Source organism: Ranitomeya variabilis, chromosome 5, assembly GCF_051348905.1.
Source record: "Ranitomeya variabilis isolate aRanVar5 chromosome 5, aRanVar5.hap1, whole genome shotgun sequence".
In the NCBI taxonomy this organism is placed as follows: domain Eukaryota; kingdom Metazoa; phylum Chordata; class Amphibia; order Anura; family Dendrobatidae; genus Ranitomeya; species Ranitomeya variabilis.
Window position 1 is genome coordinate 175,888,614 of NC_135236.1, and position 21,887 is coordinate 175,910,500.

The 21,887-nt window shown below is 42.4% G+C and overlaps 1 protein-coding gene across 1 annotated transcript in view; it reads right to left on the reverse strand.

Annotated features, from left to right (window-relative positions):
- Positions 1-21,887, reverse strand: part of FES (FES proto-oncogene, tyrosine kinase) — a 229,468-nt gene that overhangs the window by 10,149 nt on the left and 197,432 nt on the right. The window contains exons 14-16 of the mRNA XM_077263560.1: positions 17,688-17,806; positions 8,792-8,886; positions 1,732-1,855 (exon numbers count right to left, since the gene is read on the reverse strand). Coding sequence (XP_077119675.1) covers positions 1,732-1,855; positions 8,792-8,886; positions 17,688-17,806 — 338 coding nt within the window. The remainder of the gene's footprint in view (positions 1-1,731; positions 1,856-8,791; positions 8,887-17,687; positions 17,807-21,887) is intronic.

Here is a 21,887-nt window from a genome sequence, read left to right on the forward strand (position 1 = left end):
AATTTGTCCTGTGCATCTCTACCATTTCTCACAAGTAATATGCCGCCGTCCATAACCGCAGAAGAAAACAGAAAGCTTTAGTCCTGCAACCCTCTGTACATAAGTTTTATTGTCCGTAAAAAGGACTTTATTTTTTCGTCTGGTGTCCTCTCTGATACTGCTATATGAGGCAGCTTTTCCCCTACAGCAAAGGAGGACCACCATAGCACTGAAGCCCACCATAGTCAGGAGCTAAAAATTTGGTCCAATTATCCCAAATTGCTGCAGAGAAGTGCTTTCAAGCTCTATTGTAAAAAGTGCAGAAGCAATGTGCACTAATCTATGCAGCAAGTAGAAAACAACTGCTGAAAAGTAAATTCATATTATATATAATAAATTACAAAAATGCTTGTATTTACAAGCACTATCAAACAATATCCATCACTAAATAATCATTTAACTAATTGATTTAATTCACTCCACAGACACTTTACAGACATTGTCATCATTGTCCCCGTTGGGGCTCACAATCTAAATTCCCTAACATTATGTCTTTGGAGTGTAGGAGAAAACTGCAGTACCAAGGGGAAACCCACTCAATTACAGGAGAAGATACAGGCTCCTTGCAGATGTTGTTCTTGATGGGATTTGAACTCAGGCTACGGTGCTAACCACTGAGCCACTGCACTAGTCTTCACATCCATATGTAGGACAAAACAGTATGTGGAATGTCTGGTTCGCACGTATGGAGCAGGCTCAGAAGCTGAGCCCACACCATACCCAACAGATCCCATCTGTGCTGTATAACTGGCACCTTCCGGTAACAGCAGTGACCGAAGTGAGTGCTCCTCTCTGCCAAATAAATGCTAATGTCAACCACTGACAACATCATTCAAATGGTGCCATTTCTGGTACATCTGGTAAATGTTACAAAGATAAAAAAAAAAATCTAAACAGTAGATTTGCATTTGTCGGACACCAGATCTCCCTAAAAAACGCATTAAAAGGTAATAAGAATATTGCATGTACCCTAAAATTACATTGCTAATATTGTCAGCTTGCCAAAAGACAAGGCCTCAAAGAAAGGCTGACGCAAACCAATTTCCTTTTTTTTTTTTTTTTACAAATTGACAAATTTTTATCACTTCTTAAATTAAAAAAGAACCAAACAGACAAAAAAAATATGAAAGCCTGGTACTGCTGTAATCATATTGACCTGGAAAATAATGTTGACAGGTCATTTTTCTGCGCAATTAACACAGAAACCCAAAAAACAATGGCAGAATTATTTTTTTTTCACCATTGCACCACACTTGGAATTTGCTCTAATTTTTTTTCAGTCAATTTTATGGAAAAATAAAAAATTAAATTAAAAATTACAACTCATCCCGCAATAAACAAGTCCTTATGTGGCTTTTTTTAATGAAAACATTTAAAAATCATGGCTCTTCAAAGGGGAGGAAATGGCGAAAGTGCAAAAGTGAAAACTGGCCGTGACAGATTAATGTCCTTTTAGACAAAAATTCCTTTTGTAAGTCAAATATTTCACAGAGATCGATGTAGAAGTACAATACTGTATATTAGACATTGTACTTGAATTGTCACTGCATTTCACCTAGGTCCAGTTATTGCCATTTATCGTTTGCTTGATATAAAAACCAATCGATATATCTACAAAAGAGAGTGTGAAGGAACTTTGAAGCTGCGCGTTATTTTTATAAGATACCACTGCAATAACCCTTGAGTCTATACCTGTGAATACAATGCTTGTTTTCCAGGTATTCCATCCCAGCCGCAGCGTTCTCTGACATCCTGATTAGTTCCTTTGTTTTCAGTCTGGGGCCCTCATTCCGCAAGAATGTCAAGAAGTCTCCACCTACAGGTGAACAACGTTATTGCAGATGTCAGCATATCATCTGATCATAGATCTGAGACAAAAAATTATCACATCTTCCCATATATAATGTTATCACAGGACAGAGTGAGTGAGATAAGTGAAAAAATAATTCTACACCTTTAATTAGAAAAAAAATCCTCAGCTAAACTCCCCAAAGTTACAACCAATCCCCCCCCCCAACAACAACATTTCACTATTAGGAAACTGAGCAACAGTATTAAAAAACAGTATTAAAATAGCTTATTCCACTTTGTTTGTCAATGCTTGTTAGGCTAGCTAGGATTACATCTTATTTTATTACTACATTAGGTGTAAGTCAAAACACAGAAATTGAGCTTGGTTTAAGTCGGTGTACATGCAGCACCTAAACACATATTCTCATTGGCCATAAAGCGCACAAAACCTACAAGAAGCAAAATGAACATAAACCCTCTTGTAACTAAATAAGTAAAAAGCAAAAGTGCATTTAAATAACTCAGGGTTTTTAGCAATACTGTTTTTGATCAAAAATAGCATAAAAGCCATCCCACCTTCAGCAAGGTGACCCTGATCAGGATGGTCCTAAGCTGTCTAATATTAAAAACCTTACAATGTGTCAGAGTTGACCTCAGTGCATGAATAAGGGCAGACAAAAGACCGGGTCCCGACCTGTGGACACCAGCCTAGGGAAGCTAGACTGCAAAAATACACACACAAAAAAAACATATAGGTATAGGCGGCTGCGGGCTGCTATTTTTAGGCTGGGGGCCAACATCCATGGTCTTTTACCAGCCTGAGAATACCAGCCACCACCTGTGAGCTTTAGCAAGGCTGGCTGTCGAAAATGAGGGGGGGGGGGGGACCCAATGCCGTTTTTTTTAAATTATTTATTTAAATGATTTAAAAAAACATCATAGGGACCCCTCTATTCTTGATTTGATAACCAGCCTTGCTAACAGACAGCTGAGAATTGCAGCCCCCAGCTGTGAGCTTTGCTTGGTTAGTTATCAAAAATACAGGGGAACCCGCACCAGATTTTTTATTTATTTATAGTGGGTGCAGTTAATGAATACCCCCATCAGCCGCCGCCTGCACTCACTGTTAGGCTGGAGTCACACTTGGCGTAAGACAATACGCCACGTATTATACGTCCGTACTACGGCCGTAATACGGAGAAATGTTCCCAAAATATTGATCCGTAGTCAGGGTGTTTCAGCGTATTTTGCGCATGGCATCCTCCGTATGTAATCCGTATGGCATCCGTACTGCGAGATTTTCGCGCAGGCTTGCAAAACCGACATCTAATGGATTTATGTGCTCAAATGTTCGGGAAAACATATATACAGTATATATATATATATATATATATATATATATATATATATATATATGTCATTGAGACACATATATATATATTCTGTATTTAGATTTCATTCAGCGCGATATCTGTGAAAAGTCGGTAATTCAATTGCCGGCTTTTCATTTCTCCTGCACAAACCAGACAGGATATGAGACATGGTTTACATACAGTAAACCATCTCATATCCCCTTTTTTTTTGCATATTCCACACTACTAATGTTAGTAGTGTGTATGTGCAAAATTTCAGCGCTGTAGCTGCTGAAATAAAGGGTTAAATGGCGGAAAAAATTGTCGTGGGCTCCCGCGCAATTTTCTCCGCCAGAGTGGTAAAGCCAGTGACTGAGGGCAGATATTAATAGCCTAGAGAGGGTCCATGGTTATTGGCCCCCCCTGGCTAAAAACATCTGCCCCCAGCCACCCCAGAAAAGGCACATCTGGAAGATGCGCCTATTCTGGCACTTGGCCACTCTCTTCCCACTCCCTGTAGCGGTGGGATATGGGGTAATGAAGGGTTAATGCCACCTTGCTATTGTAAGGTGACATTAAGCCAGATTAATAATGGAGAGGCGTCAATTATGACACCTATCCATTATTAATCTAATTGTTTGAAAGGGTTAAAAAACACACACACACACACACATGATTTAAAAGTATTTTAATGAAATAAACACAGTGGTTGTTGTAATAATTTATTGTTCTCTCAATCCATTTTCAGACCCTCGCTTGGCAAAATAATAAACGCACAAGATACATACCTTCTGATGTCCGATCACTTCCCACGATGTAATCCATCTGAAGGGGTTAACTAATATTACAGGCACGAGCTGCGATAAACCACTCGCTCGTGCCTGTTATATCAAATCTATAGCAAGAAGCCCAGTAAGTGGCACATCACTGGAATCAAGGCCTCTGTCTGCTGCTCTCAAATTCCCTTTAAAGGACTTGCTTGTCTGTGCCTTCTTATAATGGCAAAATAACTAAAATTCTATACAATATAAAACACCATTAGGGCTCTTTCAAACATCCCTGTCTCCAGTACGTGTGGTGACAGTTTTCACATATACTGGAGACATTGACACACGAAGAAACATTGAAATCTACGTTGGTGTGCACATATCTGTGTGTTGCCATGGACCATGTGTCCATGTGAGCCACATGTAAACATGTCCATTTTTTACCAGAAGCACAGGCCACAAAACGTCCCGCACACCTGCACACAGATGACATACTGGGATGTCATCCGTGTGACACGTCCCGGCACCTGAGAAGCAGTGGTACAGTAAGTGCTGTTCCCCGGTGCCGGGTGCTTAATACTGCTCTCATCATTCTCCCTTGCTCTGCTGGCGATCAGTGTGAGCAGAGGAGAATGATAAGAGTTGTATTCAAATGAGAACAGTGACAGGAGGTGCGGCTGATGGTAGTATTCATCACCCGCCGCCTGCTATAAATAAATATATATATTTTTTAAATGGAATGGGTTCCCCTCTATTTTCTATAACCACCCAGGCAAAACTCACAGCTGAGGGCTGCAGCCCTCAGCTGTCAGCTTTGGCAAAGCTGGTTATCAATAATAGAGGGGTCCCCATGCTGTTTTTTAAATTATTTAAATAATTTTAAAAAAAGTTGTGGGGTCCACCCCCATCTTTGGCAACCAGCCTTGCTAAAGCTCACAGCTGGGGGCTGGTATTCTCCGGCTGGTAAGGGGCCATTTATATAGGACCCCCCAGCCTAAAAAATAGCAGCCCGCAGCTGCCAAGAAAATGCACATCTTTATGATGTGCCAATTCTGATGCTTTGCCTGGCTCTTCGCACTTGCCCTATAGAGAGTGGCAAGTAGGGTTCATATGTGTGGGGTTGATGTCACCTTTGTATTCTCAGGTGACATCAAGCTCACAGCTTAGTAATGGAGAGGCATCTATAAGATACCTTTCCATTACTAATCCTATAGTTACATGGTAAATAAAGACACAGCCAGAATAAAATATTTTATTAGAAATAAAACAAAACACAGTTATACTCACCTAACACCCATTACATTGAATCTCTCGTTCTCCTGTACTAAAACAAAAATTAAAAACAACAATATCCCTCACCTGTCAGTCGTTCTGTCTCACGCCATAATCCATGTCTGGGGGATTAATAGTTTTCAACCTGGACGGTGCCAAGATGCGACAGTCAATGCTGAGAACCACTGGTGAATGAGAATGAGAATTTTTCACGGTGATCTGCTGTGAAGACACTGAGCTTGAACTGTGGTGGCCTCATCACTGACTGTTTCCCACGGTGCTGAGGTCACCGCAGTTCAGCCCGGCTGGGAACGCAGCCTTAGTGACTGGCGGTGATCACGATGTCACCGCTGCTCATTGAGACTGCGCTCGCAGCAGCTCAGTCACCAGTGGTTCTCAGCCTGGATGGTCTCACTGCTGGGGAAGCTAGCTTGTACAACTTGTGACCAGTGAGGCCAGTAGTGGCTGCTGCAGTCAGGTGCTGGTAAGATGTTTCCACTTCAGTGATACTAAGACTGTGACCGCTGTGGCATCAGGGGAGTTAGCAGGGGAATCATTTTGTTTGTTTTGTGTGTGTTCATAAGTTGTATAAGGCCGGCCTCACACTGGGCGTAAGACAATACGCCACGTATTATACGTCCGTACTACGGCCGTAATACGGAGAAATGTTCCCAAAATATTGATCCGTAGTCAGGGTGTGTCAGCGTATTTTGCGCATGGCATCCTCCGTATGTAATCCGTATGGCATCCGTACTGCGAGATTTTCGCGCAGGCTTGCAAAACCGACATCTAATGGATTTATGTGCTCAAATGTTCGGGAAAACATATATACAGTATATATATATATATATATATGTCATTGAGACACATATATATATATTCTGTATTTAGATTTCATTCAGCGCGATATGTGTTAAAAGCCGGTAATTCAATTGCCGGCTTCTCATTTCTCCTGCACAAACCCGACAGGATATGAGACATGGTTTACATACAGTAAACCATCTCATATCCCCTTTTTTTTTTGCATATTCCACACTACTAATGTTAGTAGTGTGTATGTGCAAAATTTCAGCGCTGTAGCTGCTGAAATAAAGGGTTAAATCGCGGAAAACATTGGCGTGGGCTCCCGCGCAATTTTCTCCGCCAGAATGGTAAAGCCAGTGACTGAGGGCAGATATTAATAGCCTAGAGAGGGTCCATGGTTATTGGCCCCCCCCGTGGCTAAAAACATCTGCCCCCAGCCACCCCAGAAAAGGCACATCTGGAAGATGCGCCTATTCTGGCACTTGGCCACTCTCTTCCCACTCCCTGTAGCGGTGGGATATGGGGTAATGAAGGGTTAATGCCACCTTGCTATTGTAAGGTGACATTAAGCCAGATTAATAATGGAGAGGCGTCAATTATGTCACCTATCCATTATTAATCCAATTGTCTGAAAGGGTTAAAAAACACACACACACATGATTTAAAAGTACTTTAATGAAATAAACACAGTGGTTGTTGTAATAATTTATTGTTCTCTCAATCCATCAGGAACACCCTCGCTTGGAAAAATAATAAACGCACAAGATACATACCTTCTGGTGAACCGTCTCGTCCCACGAAGTAATCCATCTGAAGGGGTTAACTAATATTACAGGCAGGAGCCCTGCTAAATGCAGCTGTGCTCCGTGCTTGTAATTCCCCAGCGAATGAATGAAATGTAGGTCATTGACCTACATTTCCTTCAGTCGCGGTGATGCGCCCCCTGGTGGATGTCCTCATATGACCTGGAGCCTGGGAAAAAGTTCCCAGGCTGCAGTTCATGAGAACATCCACCAGAGGGCGCCTCACCGCGACTCAATGTAAGTACAGATCCTGCTTTCCTTTCAGCACCCGGGGATTACAGGCACGGAGCACAGCTGCATTTAGCAGGGCTCCTGCCTGTAATATTAGTTAACCCCTTCAGATGGATTACTTCGTGGGACGAGACGGTTCACCAGAAGGTATGTATCTTGTGCGTTTATTATTTTTCCAAGCGAGGGTGTTCCTGATGGATTGAGAGAACAATAAATTATTACCACAACCGCTGTGTTTATTTCATTAAAATACTTTTAAATCATGTGTGTGTGTGTTTTTTAACCCTTTCGTACTATTGGATTAATAATGGATAGGTGACATAATTGACGCCTCTCCATTATTAATCTGGCTTAATGTCACCTTCCAATAGCAAGGTGGCATTAACCCTTCATTACCCCATATCCCACCGCTACAGGGAGTGGGAAGAGAGTGGCCAAGTGCCAGAATAGGCGCATCTTCCAGATTTGCCTTTTCTGGGGAGGCTGGGGGCAGATGTTTTTAGCCACGGGGGGGCCAATAACCATGGACCCTCTCCTGGCTATTAATATCTGCCCTCGGTCACTGGCTTTACCATTCTGGCGGAGAAAATTGCGCGGGAGCCCACGCCAATTTTTTCCACCATTTAACCCTTTATTTCAGCAGCTACAGCGCTGAAATTTTGCACATACACACTACTAACATTAGTAGTGTGGAATATGCAAAAAAAAGGGGGATATGAGATGGTTTACTGTATGTAAACCATGTCTCATATCCTGTCGGGTTTGTGCAGGAGAAATGAAAAGCCGGCAATTGAATTACCGACTTTTCACTAACAGCGCTGCGTATTTCTCGCAAGTCACACTGCAGGTCCGTGTGGAATCCGTATTTTTCTCGCCCCCATAGACTTTCATTGGCGATTTTTTTGCGCAATACGGTGACAAACGCAGCATGCTGCGATTTTGTACGGCCGTAGAAAGCCGTATAATACTGAAACGTAATATACGGCTAATAGGAGCAGCCCCATTGAGAATAATTGTGCCGTTTATTTTGCGAGTTTTACGGACGTAGTTTATGCGCTCATACGTCCGTAAAACTCGCTAGTGTGAGGCCGGCCTAACAAGAATGGGGAAATGATGGATACGTCCATAGGGCCTACTGACTGCCAAGCATATAAAAGAACCATTAGGCCATCAGCTTTAATATTCTGGCACATGCACTAGCAGAAGACAGTGTATGTGCAGCATCCATGGGAATACATCATGTAACTGCCACATCCATCCTTGTAGTGTCCCACGGAGGCACCACATAAGTGCTGTAATATTTAATTTTAGGCATGCTACCAATATACAGTAATTAGTCCTTGTTTCCACATATCTGGCAATACAGATTTGTTCCACCAGCAAGGCAATGTAACGTTTGGAGGGAAACTGATGTGGAACCAGATCATATAGTTTTCTATGGGATTGCACATATTCATCTGGCACACCAGTTGCTGCAGTGTATCGCTCAAAAACTCAGATCAGAAAGCTCTGTTGCATTTTTTGATCTAGCTCAGCTGTGTGCTGTAGTAACCGCTGAAAAAGCATTAGCTGCTATCAGTTGAGGCATAAAAAACAGTTCTGGGCGGCCGGGATATATGGAAACCTGGCCAATTAACTATTATCTAAGTGCTATTATCAGTGAGCATTACCATCCTCTGCCACACGATGGCACTGTAACTTTTCTCTGTACTAGGAACCTTGATAAACTTACCCTGTACTAACTCCATCACAATGTAAATCGGATGTTTCTGAGTACAAACGCCAATTAGTTTGACGATGTTAGGATGACTATATTGCTTCAAAATTCTGTCAACAAATAAGACAAAAATGTGATAGAGATTAGAATAAAAGAAAATAATTGTGACCAACATTGTACAAAATCAAACTGTACATTAAAGGGTTCATTACATTATTCGAGCAAAATATTTAGCTATCATCATAGGAGCCTCCTGTAGTCACTGCGTCTTAAAGGAGCTGTAGAGACTGATTCCAGTGATGTGTCACTTAGGACAAAAGTCCTTTATGTGACTGCAGACAGCTGAATTATGACACTATGCGCACATTCTTGATTCCCCTGAATTTCCCGTGATGTATGCAGTTTGGCTCATTTGGCTTCTCTCAATAGAAGTGAATCGAGACAAGCCAGACATGTCTAATCGGCAAATGGCCACAAGTATAGAAATGGCATACATCCGGTAATGTGACCGCTGAATAGCACAGGGAATAGTGACAGTGTGAGCACCGCCCGCTGTCAGGATTCAGCAGTCTGCAGTCACACACAGTGAATGCAGAATTTTGCCATAAGCCTGGACAGCCCCACCAAGGGTATGTACACACGAAGTCTCTAGGTAAGGACCTACCTGTTGAATTTTTTAAGTAAAGGAATCTTCAGGATGATGCTAGCAGTGTTTTTCTTCAAGAGTTTTTTTTTTTTCTGTCTTTTGCGCTATATTTTGTGATGGCTGTGTCACCAACATTTTTTTCCTACATTATGTATGTTAGGCCTCACTCACACGAGTGTATACATTGGATGAGTGCTATGTGATGTTTTATTAGATAGAATAACATTGTTCTGAGTGCTATTTCAGCATGAAAAAAAATTGGAGCATGCAGCAAGTTACAGCGCAGATCGTATGGCACGCACCCATTCAAGTCTATGGGTGAGTGGAAATCATTGGACTGCACTCGGATGACATCCGAGTGTGGTCTGATTTCTGCAGACTCATAGAATGGAGGATATGGAGAACGTTTGCTCTCCTTCTTCTCCTCACAGTGTGCTACGATTCTATCATCCAAGAGAGTTGGAACACACTAAACTGACTCTGATCATACTTGGATCTGACTCTCTTGCATCCGAGAATCTATCCTCGTGTGAGCAAGCCCTAATAGTCAGCGGCTTCAAAGTGAAGGTCACCCGAAGAATGAACAGGCCAACTTCTTTTAACCTCTTTGTGGCTTTTGAAGCCTGAACCATTTGAGAAAAGCTCAAAAAGAACGAACATATGTCAACTAATGAAGAGCGAACTTTATCGGATAAGGTATTATCTGAGCATGCTCGTGTACTAACTGAGTGTCTTCGGCATGCTTGAAAAAGATGTTTGAGTCCCCGCGGCTGCTAGACAGCAGCAGCACATGTAGGGATTGCCTGTTTGTTATCCTTGACTGATGAAGGCTAGGTTTCGGGTCAGAGTCTGGATCCTAGGCCTTGACTGGCATAGTCTGGACCTCAATGTTTGCCTCGCGATGTCTCGGTCCCCATGCACCCCCCTGTAGCTCAGCCTCTGCGTCCCTCTGCTCACACCTCCTTGTGGTTGGCATCAATTGCTTTCCCACCTTGTTACTCCAGTCTTTTAAAATGAATAACTGAGCCACAGCTACCACCTGACCAAGTGATCACTTTAGATCCATCCTTCCAGAAACTCTTCTTCCATCTTTCGGTGGCAACAGTTGGTCACAAGTGCTACACAAAACTGAGGAACCACATCTTCTACTGCGCCTCCCCCCCCCCTTACACCTATGCATAGCAAGTCATTTTAACATTGCAGTACATAGGTTCTTTCCTTGTAGAATTTAAGCACTCCAAAACTCACCCGAAAAAGGTATTGTGTGCACATTCCCTTGGTTTTCCTAAAATTTTTAGTTTTCTATACCCTGCTCCAACAATTCAACGTATTAATCTGTGTCCTGCTTTCTACATCATGTTTTCCCTACCACTATGTTCAAAACTAGAGCAATAAATGGACCACCGCTCCATTTACTGTCTATAGCAATGACGGAGATATGTTTCTGGAGTGTATAAAGAAATCAGCATTAATTCCTCATACACATACAGTACAGACCAAAAGTTTGGACACACCTTCTCATTTAAAGATTTTTCTGTATTTTCATGACTATGAAAATTGTACATTCACACTGAAGGCATCAAAACTATGAATTAACAGATGTGGGATTTTATACTTCACAAAAAAGTGTGAAACAACTGAAAATATGTCTTATATCCTAGGTTCTTCAAAGTAGCCACCTTTTGCTTTGATGACTGCTTTGCACACTCTTGGCATTCTCTTGATGAGCTTCAAGAGGTAGTCACCGGGAATGGTCTTCCAACAATCTTGAAGGAGTTCCCAGAGATGCTAAGCACTTGTTGGCCCTTTTGCCTTCACTCTGCGGTCCAGCTCACCCCAAACCATCTTGATTGGGTTCAGGTCTGGTGACTGTGGAGGCCAGGTCATCTGGCGTAGCACCCCATCACTCTCCTTCTTGGTCAAATAGCCTTTACACAGCCTGGAGGTGTGTTTGGGGTCATTGTCCCGTTGAAAATTAAATGATGGTCCAACTAAACGCAAACTGGATGGAATAGCATGCCGCTGCCAGATGCTGTGGTAGCCATGCTGGTTCAGTATGCCTTCAATTTTGAATAAATCTCCAACAGTGTCACCAGCAAAGCACCCCCACACCATCACACCTCCCCCTCCATGCTTCACGGTGGGAACCAGGCATATAGAGTCCATCCGTTCACCTTTTCTGCATCGCACAAAGACACGGTGGTTGGAACCAAAGATCTCAAATTTGGACTCATCAGACCAAAGCACAGATTTCCACTGGTCTAATGTCCATTCCTTGTGTTCTTTAGCCCAAACAAGTCTCTTCTGCTTGTTCCCTGTCCTTAGCAGTGGTTCCCTAGCAGCTATTTTACCATGAAGGCCTGCTGCACAAAGTCTCCTCTTAACAGTTGTTGTAGAGATGTGTCTGCTGCTAGAACTCTGTGTGGCATTGACCTGGTCTCTAATCTGAGCTGCTGTTGACCTGTGATTTCTGAGTCTGGTGACTCGGATAAACTTATCCTCAGAAGCAGAGGTGACTCTTGGTCTTCCTTTCCTGGGGCGGTCCTCATGTGAGCCAGTTTCTTTGTAGCGCTTAATGGTTTTTGCAACTGCACTTGGGAACATGTTCCAAGTTTTCCCAATTTTTCGGACTGACTGACCTTCATTTCTTAAAGTAATGATGGCCACTCGTTTTTCTTTACTTAGCTGCTTTTTTTATTGCCATAATACAAATTCTAACAGTCTATTCAGTAAGACTATCAACTGTGTATCCACCAGACTTCTGCACAACACAACTGATGGTCCCAACACCATTTATAAGGCAAGAAATCCCACTTATTAAACCTGACAGGGCCCACCTGTGAAGTGAAAACCATTCCCGGTGACTACCTCTTGAAGCTCATCAAGAGAATGCCAAGAGTGTGCAAAGCAATCATCAAAGCAAAAGGTGGCTACTTTGAAGAACCTAGAATATAAGACATATTTTCAGTTGTTTCACACTTTTTTGTTAAGTGTATAATTCCACATGTGTTAATTCATAGTTTTGATGCCTTCAGTGTGAATGTACAATTTTCATAGTCATGAAAATACAGAAAAATCTTTAAATGAGAAGGTGTGTCCAAACTTTTGGTCTGTACTGTACATGCCAACTTATTTTGAAAAGTTACTGGAGAATATAGCTATCCATTACAAACATCAGACTTTGAGGACAGACTAAGTTGTTATTAACTATTATCTTTCCAGGGCGCATAGCTTAGAAAAGAACACAGACTTCTGCCATGTCTAATCCCAGCCAAAGAACAATATAAATACCGTAGTTGTACTAAAGTTTGCATAAATTGGAGAACTTTGACTCCTCCAGCATGAAAGAAAATTTCTCCTAGGTGACTTAAGCATTCTGGGTCTACAATAAAAATTCCACGCTTCAAGTTTCCTATTTCCTAGTAGAAGAACATAATACTTGGATGGAAAGTAATTCTGTGTCAAATACGAAATATTTTTATAATGTGTGTCCGCTGAGTGAATTTTAACTACAGGATTGAAAAACAGAAAATATAGGAAGCCGATTAAACTTTATTTCCTGCTTACCTATCTGAAGAGGATATTTCTGTGATACAATGCTTAATTGGAACTCATAATCCAACGTATTGTAAATGTCAGCAAGTTCTGCATGGTGATTGACTTGTACGTGCTCTAGAGCAGCTAATTTCGCTCCAAGACAGGACAGCTAGGTGCTGTTAGGCCAGAAAGGTGGCTCAGTGGTTAGTACTGTTACTTTGCATTGCTGGGGTGGTCCTGACCACCATCCCACCAAGGAGATCATCTGTCAGGAGTATGCATGTTCTTCCTGTGTTTGTGTGGGTTTCCTCTGGATACCCCAGTTTCCTCCCACACTCCAAAGACATAGTGATAGGCTATTCATGGTGTCCCAATGGAAACAGTGATTAAGATATCTATAAAATGCTGTGAAACATAAGTAAGTAAGCATAATAAATACATAATAACAATTATAGCCAGGCCTGAAAGAGCCTGGGTCACCTGCCCACTTATACAAATCCATTTCCCTACTCTTACTACCCTTTGCCACACCTGTGCTGAGTGGGCACTAACAGTTGTATGCTTTTTATTTGCATACAAATGTCTATTAGTAGTGTTTATATACTGGGGTGGTGGTCCATGGTATGGGTGCACACAGAACAGGCTGAGCTACATGTATGTAGTAAACAGCCAGCCAGCCCAGGGTGAGTTGAGTCCCAAGCCTTGGGAATACACTGTATTGTTTAAAAGCCTCTAGCCGGAGGTGCTGACATCTGCATCAGAATGAAGCTAAGGCCAAAGGGAAGCAGCGACCTAGGGCGACCTAAGCAGTTCTATGTATATGTTCTCATAGTAATCAGACAATGTAAGGAACATACTGCCCACGTTCCCCCTTGAAGAAACAAGTATAATGTTGTGCTGTGTAAACTGAATAGTGTTATGAGTTAATGATGTTTGTATATGTAATGATTTCCATTGTTAGTGATGAAGCTGTATTCTGCCCAGCAATAGGTAGTTGACTGGGACATTGAGAGTTAAAAGTTTAGACTGACCCAGAAAGGGAGGGGCTATGTAGCAAATTCAGAAAGGACTTCCTGGTATTGAGATAGATTAGGTCTGCAGTGGATAGAAAGAGAACCTAAGGTCCAATGTGAGGAGTGCCACATAGTGGGTGTCCCTGAGGTGAGAGGAGCCCGAAAGAAAGGGATAGGGAGATCTGGAACAGAAGTGACTAAGAGATAGTGATCTACAGGAGACAGATCCTGGGAGAGGACGCCTAGGAACAAGACCCAGAGTGTATAACTCTTGAAGGTAACAGGCCTAAACAGAATTGAATACGTGAGAGGAGTAAAATGCCCCAGGCAGGAGTTCCAGAGCATCAGCACTAGAGAAGATAAATATCAGCCATACTAGCTCCATTAGGGGAAGGGGAAGCAGAACCACGGGACGAATAAAATGACTCTTTCTAAGCAGTACTGTAGTGTCAAGCTGGGTTGTGGTGAAGTAGTGAGAAACAGTGGAAACAGAGGACAAGTAGAGAGAGTAAAGAGGCCAAGTAAAGACAGAGAACAATAGAGAAAATAAGGAATTGAAACTCTGTGGAAAATGCTTTGCGTTGTAAAAGAAACGTCCATAAGACCGTGTAGCAGTTTGTCTTGTATATGTTCTCTACCAAGTTACCGTTCAGTAAAATATATATTTTTAAATTGTGGTCTCCCTCATTGAACTGTCCAACACCAGGTCCTGGCAAACCAATATCATCGGTTACTAGCAGCCTGCACGCGCCATGTCTACACACTCAGGCAGGACCCCAACTTTCATGTAACATGCCGAGGGATAAGACACGAGTGCCTCGCCCACGACTACCCAACGCCATGTTACAACAACCCTTGTGGAGAAAGTATGTAGTCATACCAGCCAGCTGCGGTATCCTGTTTTTCCTGGGACTGCGCAACAAAACATATACCAAAAACCTACAATGTCTCGAGATTTGGAATTTTAATGTTGAGAAGTATGAAGATAGTGAGGTAGGTACCCGGCGTGACAGTCAATGCAGCAATATGTAGAAGAGGAAGAGCTGCTGAAGGGAAGACCACAGAGATGAGAAAAAACACATAAGCTATGTAAATCCCCTTACCGGTAACTGGTGGTAAATATTACATACACTGAGCACACGCTATACCGTAGATCTTAAAAAGGGATGTGAGATCCCACTCTGAATGCAAGGATCTCAAAACCAGGTTGCTAGAAAGTCAGGCCATTTCAGAGGACATTAGAGATACTTCTGCAAGGTTTTCTTACTGGATTATATTTTTTTAAAATCACCAATATGGGCCGCCCATTGTTTTATTAAATAAAAAAGGGCAGCCCCAGATTGGTGATATGCACTCGTTAAATTTCGCTTTTGTTTAAACAAACTTTACATGATCCAGTAGTACAAGTGAATATAAAGAACTATGTAAGATATATTATCAGCTAAATGTTTCTTTCTGCAATTTTGAGCTACTTTTTCGCTTGTCTGCATCCTAATCTCCTTACTCACTCTGAAACACTGCACAAATCTGTCTAGTACAAGAGAAAATGGACTGACAGCTCACTAAAGTGTCAGATTACAGACGTCTGTAAAAAGGGTAGAGGGAGGAGGGTTGAGGAGCAGAGTGAGAGGCAGAGACATAGAAGGCCATTCTGCTTGCTAGTACATGTTTTATTTCACCGCAGGAATGGGTTCCCAGCTACACCGCTCAGTAGTGCTATATAATAACTTCTTCACTGCTAATGGAACAGAACATGTGCCACATAGAGACAGAAGAGCAGGAATTCCTTATGTCTTTGTATGCTCTGGGTATGGGAGACATCATAGTAGCAAGTCTCCACCCACTAGCTCAGAGGCAACTGGAAATTAAGGGCTAGAGTCAGAAGACACTACAAATTTACACAATAAAATATACATGGTAGAATAGTGTTTTTGCTTATGTACTCATTTAAGAGTGTATTCTGTATAGTCATCTTAAATGAAAGTGCATTTTAAAAGAATGTAATTTCCAATGTCATTGATAACTTTCTTAAAATGTAGTTTAATCAGATGTATATTTTAGTCCACAGATGCATTTTATAGCTGCTACCTCAACTGACTGGAAAAGAAATTCAACATGACAGATTACTGATTTTGGCAAACAGAAGAATATGGCCAGCTATCTCAAAATATAATTTGCACATAATTTTATAATGATTTATCTTATGGAAATGGCCAGCTTGAGAGATTTCATTAATGGAATGCAAACCCTTTGTTTTGGCGATAGCAACTTTTCAACAACAGTTCCCAACATCAACCCAAATAAAAATAAGTCGAACACAACAAATCAATTGATATATGTCTTCATTCACCATCTTTCATGTCATAAGTAGGGCTGGTAGTTATCAGAAAATGGTATAGATTGGTCTTTTCATACAGCAGATAGCTCCAGTATTTCCCAGCTTTAAGTTATGTTCACATCACATTTTTGCCCCATGTCAGTGTGGGCTTCCATCCGAAACCCTGAAAATTCAGGTGTATTTGCCGATGGGGCCTTTGACTCTGTCTAACCTCCTTTTCAGCAGTGTCTGGCCTTTTAGATAGGCACAAAACATTGGTGACTGCTCTGTCCTTGGATTCCCAATCCATGCAGAAATTCCTGGACAGTCTATAAAAATAGGGCAATTTTTTCCCTGTCCCCTGTTTAAAAAAAAAAAAAATGACGTGTCCTTGTTTTTTATTTCTAAACTGGAAAGACTTTCAGATTTTTGTAACTATATTTATCATCTTGTTATTGTTCACAGTGAAGGCAGCTAATGTCTTCATATAGGATTTATGGTCTGTAGACATTTATCACTTATAGTTTTAATGATTTATTATGGTCATCTAATATGCTGTTAAAAAAGTTGTCTACCACTGTCTTTTTTGAGAATTTTTCCAGAGAAAATGAAAAATCAAGTGGGCAACCCTCTTTTGTGCCCACCTCAAAATGGTGGACACTGCTCAAAAAGAGGTCAGACACAGCCCAATGTGACTGTCTCTTTTTATTAAAGTCAGTGCCCCCATCAGCAGATACACCTGAATCCCATTTTTCAGGGCATCAGACAGAAGGCACCGACATCGCAAAGATGTGATGTGAAACTGGCCTTACTAATATCCATTGCTAGTTTTTGTGCATTCACACATAAACAAAAATATAAGCAGAAGCTAGTGCTACAAGATATAAAATGTGTCCTAATATTAAATTAGTTCCTCTCTACATAAAATAGCATGCTGCCAAGAAATGTTATGTACAAGCCACAGGTTCCGGTTCCCTATTTTTTTGTAACTGGTTAATCAGTAACTTGCCGGGCAGGAGGTATAAATGTTATGTGACAGTCGCTGGTGGAAACCTTTGTCTGATGCCATTTTCCAGGAGTAGCAATGTTCTTTTGTAGAGGCCCCGACCTGACAGCCTTTTCGAGCGTATAAAGCACAGGTGAAAAATGAATCAATATTAATGTGTCCACTGATTGTAATTTGATATACAATCTCAGCACCTAATGACTCTACATGCTGTTACTGTGTCAGATCAATGAGCAGTGCCTGGATATGTCCGTTAGATGAGAGCAATTGAGTGAAATTAATGGTTGTGGAGCTCGGAAAGGAATAACTTGCTTGGAACACTGCTTTGTAGCTGTAGCAGAAAATGTAATTAAATTCTATACAGTTAGAAAGACACAGATCAGTGTCCTTACCTGGCCTCTGATAGAAACTTGTCCTTTAAGTCCGGAGGTAAGGTTTCTCTGCAAGTTTTAACCGCAACTGGTGTGTTGTCAGCACCAAGACGTCCACTGAAAACCTCCCCAAAGTTACCCTGTATGAGAAATTACATTCAGAAATGAAAGACTTTTGTATATGGCTCCCTCCCCAAACATATGTGGTTTCCTGCAACGTTTTATAAAGGATCTGTAAGCTTTCCTTACATATCGTTTCTAGGAAATACTTGTATTCTCCTAAAGATTATGCTCCTCTTTTATTTCTCCTAGGAAATGTATTAATAATTGTTATTTTTTGTATCTTTGTGTCTTTTTGTCATCACCTTCTGCTCCTCTGTGCATCATGCTTCACATACTGTACTCCTCATCTGCTAAAAGTACAATTTACAGCAGCACCCTGCTTCTCCTGAGTGCTGCCGGACCCTTCATCTGCTTTCCTGGCTGCTTATTGAGATGCCACACTTTTTCAACTGCAGTACTCAAAGAGAAGTGGGACAGCGAGCATCATTTTTGTCATTATAGATATAATACTAATACATATTTGTAATATGAATGTTATAAACGCCATACGTAAACACACAGCTCTGCTGCAGCCATAGTACACACACAACTCTCTTACAATCACAATATCATCCAGAGATTATTTTAATAAAGGGGGACATTACAAGTTTGGACCATGTAAAGATTGAGAGCTTGTTTTCATAATCACATGCACCTCTGCAAAGAGATTAGAACTAACACAGTACAGCAGAGATGAACCTGGTCTCACTACAATCCCATTTGCAGCTGTCATCTCATAGTACTGTCAGCTCTGTTGTACTGCCCTGTCCTCTATACTGGCTGCCTGTGTGATGTAAGCTGAAAGGCAACCTGTCACCCCCAAAACCAAGGGTGAGGTAAGCCCACCAGCATCAGGGGCTTATCTACAGCATTATGTAATGCTGCATATAAGTCCCCGATGTATCCTAAAAGATGAGAAAAAGAGGTTAGATTATACTCACCCAGGGGCGATCCCGGTCGGTCCGATGGGTATCGTGGTCCGGCGCCTCCTATCTTCATCAGATGACGTCCTTTTCTGGTCTTCACGCTGCGGCTGCGGCGCAGGTGTACTTTGTCTGTCCTGTTGAGGGCAGAGCAAAGTACTGCAGTGCGCAGGCGCCGGGCCTCTCTGACCTTTCCTGGCGCCTGCGCACTGCAGTACTTTGCCCTCAACAGGACAAAGTACGCCGGAGCCGCAGCGTGAAGACCAGAAGAGGACGTCATCGTAAGAAGATGGGAGGCCCCGGACCGGACCGCGACGCCCATCGGATCGGACCGCCCGCCCAGGTGAGTATAATCTAACCTCTTTTTCTCATCTTTCAGGATACATCGGGGGCTTATCTACAGCATTACAGAATGCTGTAGATAAGCCCCTGATGCCGGTGGGCTCAGCTCACCGTCGATTTTGGGGGTGACAGGTTCCTTGAAGCACCGTGAGAGGGGGACTCTACTGTACTGATACTTCTGATCTCACTGCAGAGCTGTGTGTATGAGAGCAAAGTGTCAGTCATTGCACGGCTCACACTGGTAACACCTCCTTTCATGTTAAATAAGCCCTGGAGGCAGATTCTCATGCAGATCAGTATCAGCCCCAGGGATCTGACCAGTTCAATTGCAAAGAAGAAAAATATGTATTTCTCTAGAATAAGAAATTGGATTGCAGATATCAAGGTGCCATTTTATTCAGCTTCCTATGACCTGTGTGCCCATATCGATGGCTTAGGAGGGTTAATCCTAGTGACAGATTCCCTTTAAAGAGTATCAGAATTACATGACATAACTTATATAATCAAAATTACTGAAATTTTAGAAAAATACTTTGTTGGTTATTTTTGCCTATTTCACAATCTAAACAAAAAACTCTAAAGTCTTGCAGTGTTCAGTATGACTGCTATGCCCAATAATAGGCTGCCACTTCCTGTTCTGCAAACATCACTTCTCAGTAGCAATCTACATTACTTATCAGCACAGAAATGATTATGATGAAATGTACCGCTAGTATATAGATAACACATGATCCACCAAACCCACTGGACACAGGTAACCTCATCCCCATCGCTTCCCAATCAAAAAGCATGCATGCAAAATGTTCCTATAGAAGTCAATGTCTTGATGTATCAAAAAGTGTGGAAAGGAAGAAGTAAAAAGAAGTAGTTGCCTTGGCAACCAATCAGATTCCACATCTTATTGAATCAGAGGCCAGTCACATTCTTGCCTTCAGAAAATGAAAAGAAAAATATGATTGCTTGATAGTTTTGAGACATCTCTATCCTAATAAGTCATCTCCAAAAATAAAATGTCTTACTTAGTGTGCAGTGATGAGCGAATATACTCGTTACTCGAGATTTCCCGAGCACGCTCGGGCGTCCTCCGAGTATTTTTTAGTGCTCGGAGATTTAGTTTTTCTTGCCACAGCACATGTACTTATGCAGGCTAACAAATGTAAATTATTCAGGTGAGGTGAGGAAAACTAAATCTCCGAGCACTAAAAAATACTCGGAGGACCCCCGAGCGTGCTCAGGAAATCTCGAGTAACGAGTATATTCGCTCATCACTAATAATGTGCTCTGATTCATTCAGATAAGGAGAAGGTAAGGAAAAAAATGACTTCATCTTCTCCATTCTGTCAGTCTGTGAATATTGGACTGCACTCAGATGTCATCCGAGTGCAGGCCATGGTTTCCAACGCACTCATTGACTTGCATGGCCGTGTGCGATCCGAATATTGGACCTGACTTGGGCACGAAACGACTTTTTACTTGGTCAGAATCTGTTCGAGGAAATAAATCAGACATGTGCTTGGCCCCATAGACTCACAGTGGTCCAGGTGCGATCTGATGTTTTGTCACGAGCCCTAAGCCTGTAAGGTCTGTAGCATGGCTAAAGGGTGGATAGTCGACGGGAGGTATGTATCACAGAGAAGGCTTGTCGCTGTGATGTAACCCGGAGTGTTTTCTGTAATGCACATAAAGCAATAAGGAATTGTTTGGTATATTTGGGTCCGGGTTACGGGTAGCTATGAGAGATGGGAGGGTCTGGCTACCCATATACCTCACCCCTGGGTAAGGGGCATAACCATGCCTATCTATGTCTGTGTCAGGACCTGTGGTGATGTCACAACCACATGTCTAATCATGTGATGGGTTCTGGGTGTGGTTTCAGGCTACTTAATGGAGGTGTGTTTGGCACATGGGAGTGAGTGTGGGAGTCTGTCATGGTGGACAGATTTCCATGTGTCCAGGGCGGACACTACAGACAGGAGTCTGTGTGTGTGGAGGGGCAAGCCTCCACAGTGAGTTAAGGCTTCAGGACTGAGCCTGAAGGAAAGGACACTTGTTTCCCTATGCCTGAGCCAAAGGCTATTTGTTTTCTGTTTTTTTTGCTGTGGTTTATGGAGCAATAAACCATTGAACTTTTGTTGGAATGTGCCTCCTGTTTCCTCCTATGCACCTGAGCGAGTGAATCCCTACAATTGGTGTTTTGGATGCGGGCAAAGATCCAAGGAGCACATGTTGCAGCGCTGGCTGGTCTGAGCCAGAAGATTGGATGGTCTTGAAAAACCATGAGTAAAAACTGACCAGTGTCAGTGAGAACTGCAGTTTGTGGATACCTCTGAGGAGAAGACGGATCCGGGAACCTGTGTGGCCGCCACCAACAGGTAACTGTCTGGAAACCGTGTGATACTGACCAGGGTCAGTGAAAAACTGTGTTTGGGCTGTAAAGCTGGGTGTGAAACAGACCGAAGTCTGTGTGCTGTACTGACCGGGGTCAGTGAAAGACTGTTTTTTTTCTATAAAGCACATGTGCAGGTGTTTGCTGTGGCTCGGCGGGGCCACGAAGACTGAAGGCGTCTAACTGTAGCTCGGCGGGGTTACGAAGGTTGCTGTGGATCGGCGGGTCCACGAAGTCTGCGGTGGTTACGTGCAGTGCATTTCCAGCAAGAGGTTCCGCAGCAGCCGGAGCTGCAGTTGCAGCAAAGGAAAAAAAAAAAAAAAAAGACATTGCTGGTTTAGAGTGTGCAGACTCTTAAAGGGCCAGTGCCAGGCCAAAGTCACATTGGTGTGCTGTGCGAACTGGGGCCTGAGAGTACTGTGGGAAGTCCACAGGGTGTACCCCAGAGTGGGGTGGTGTCCCTAAAAG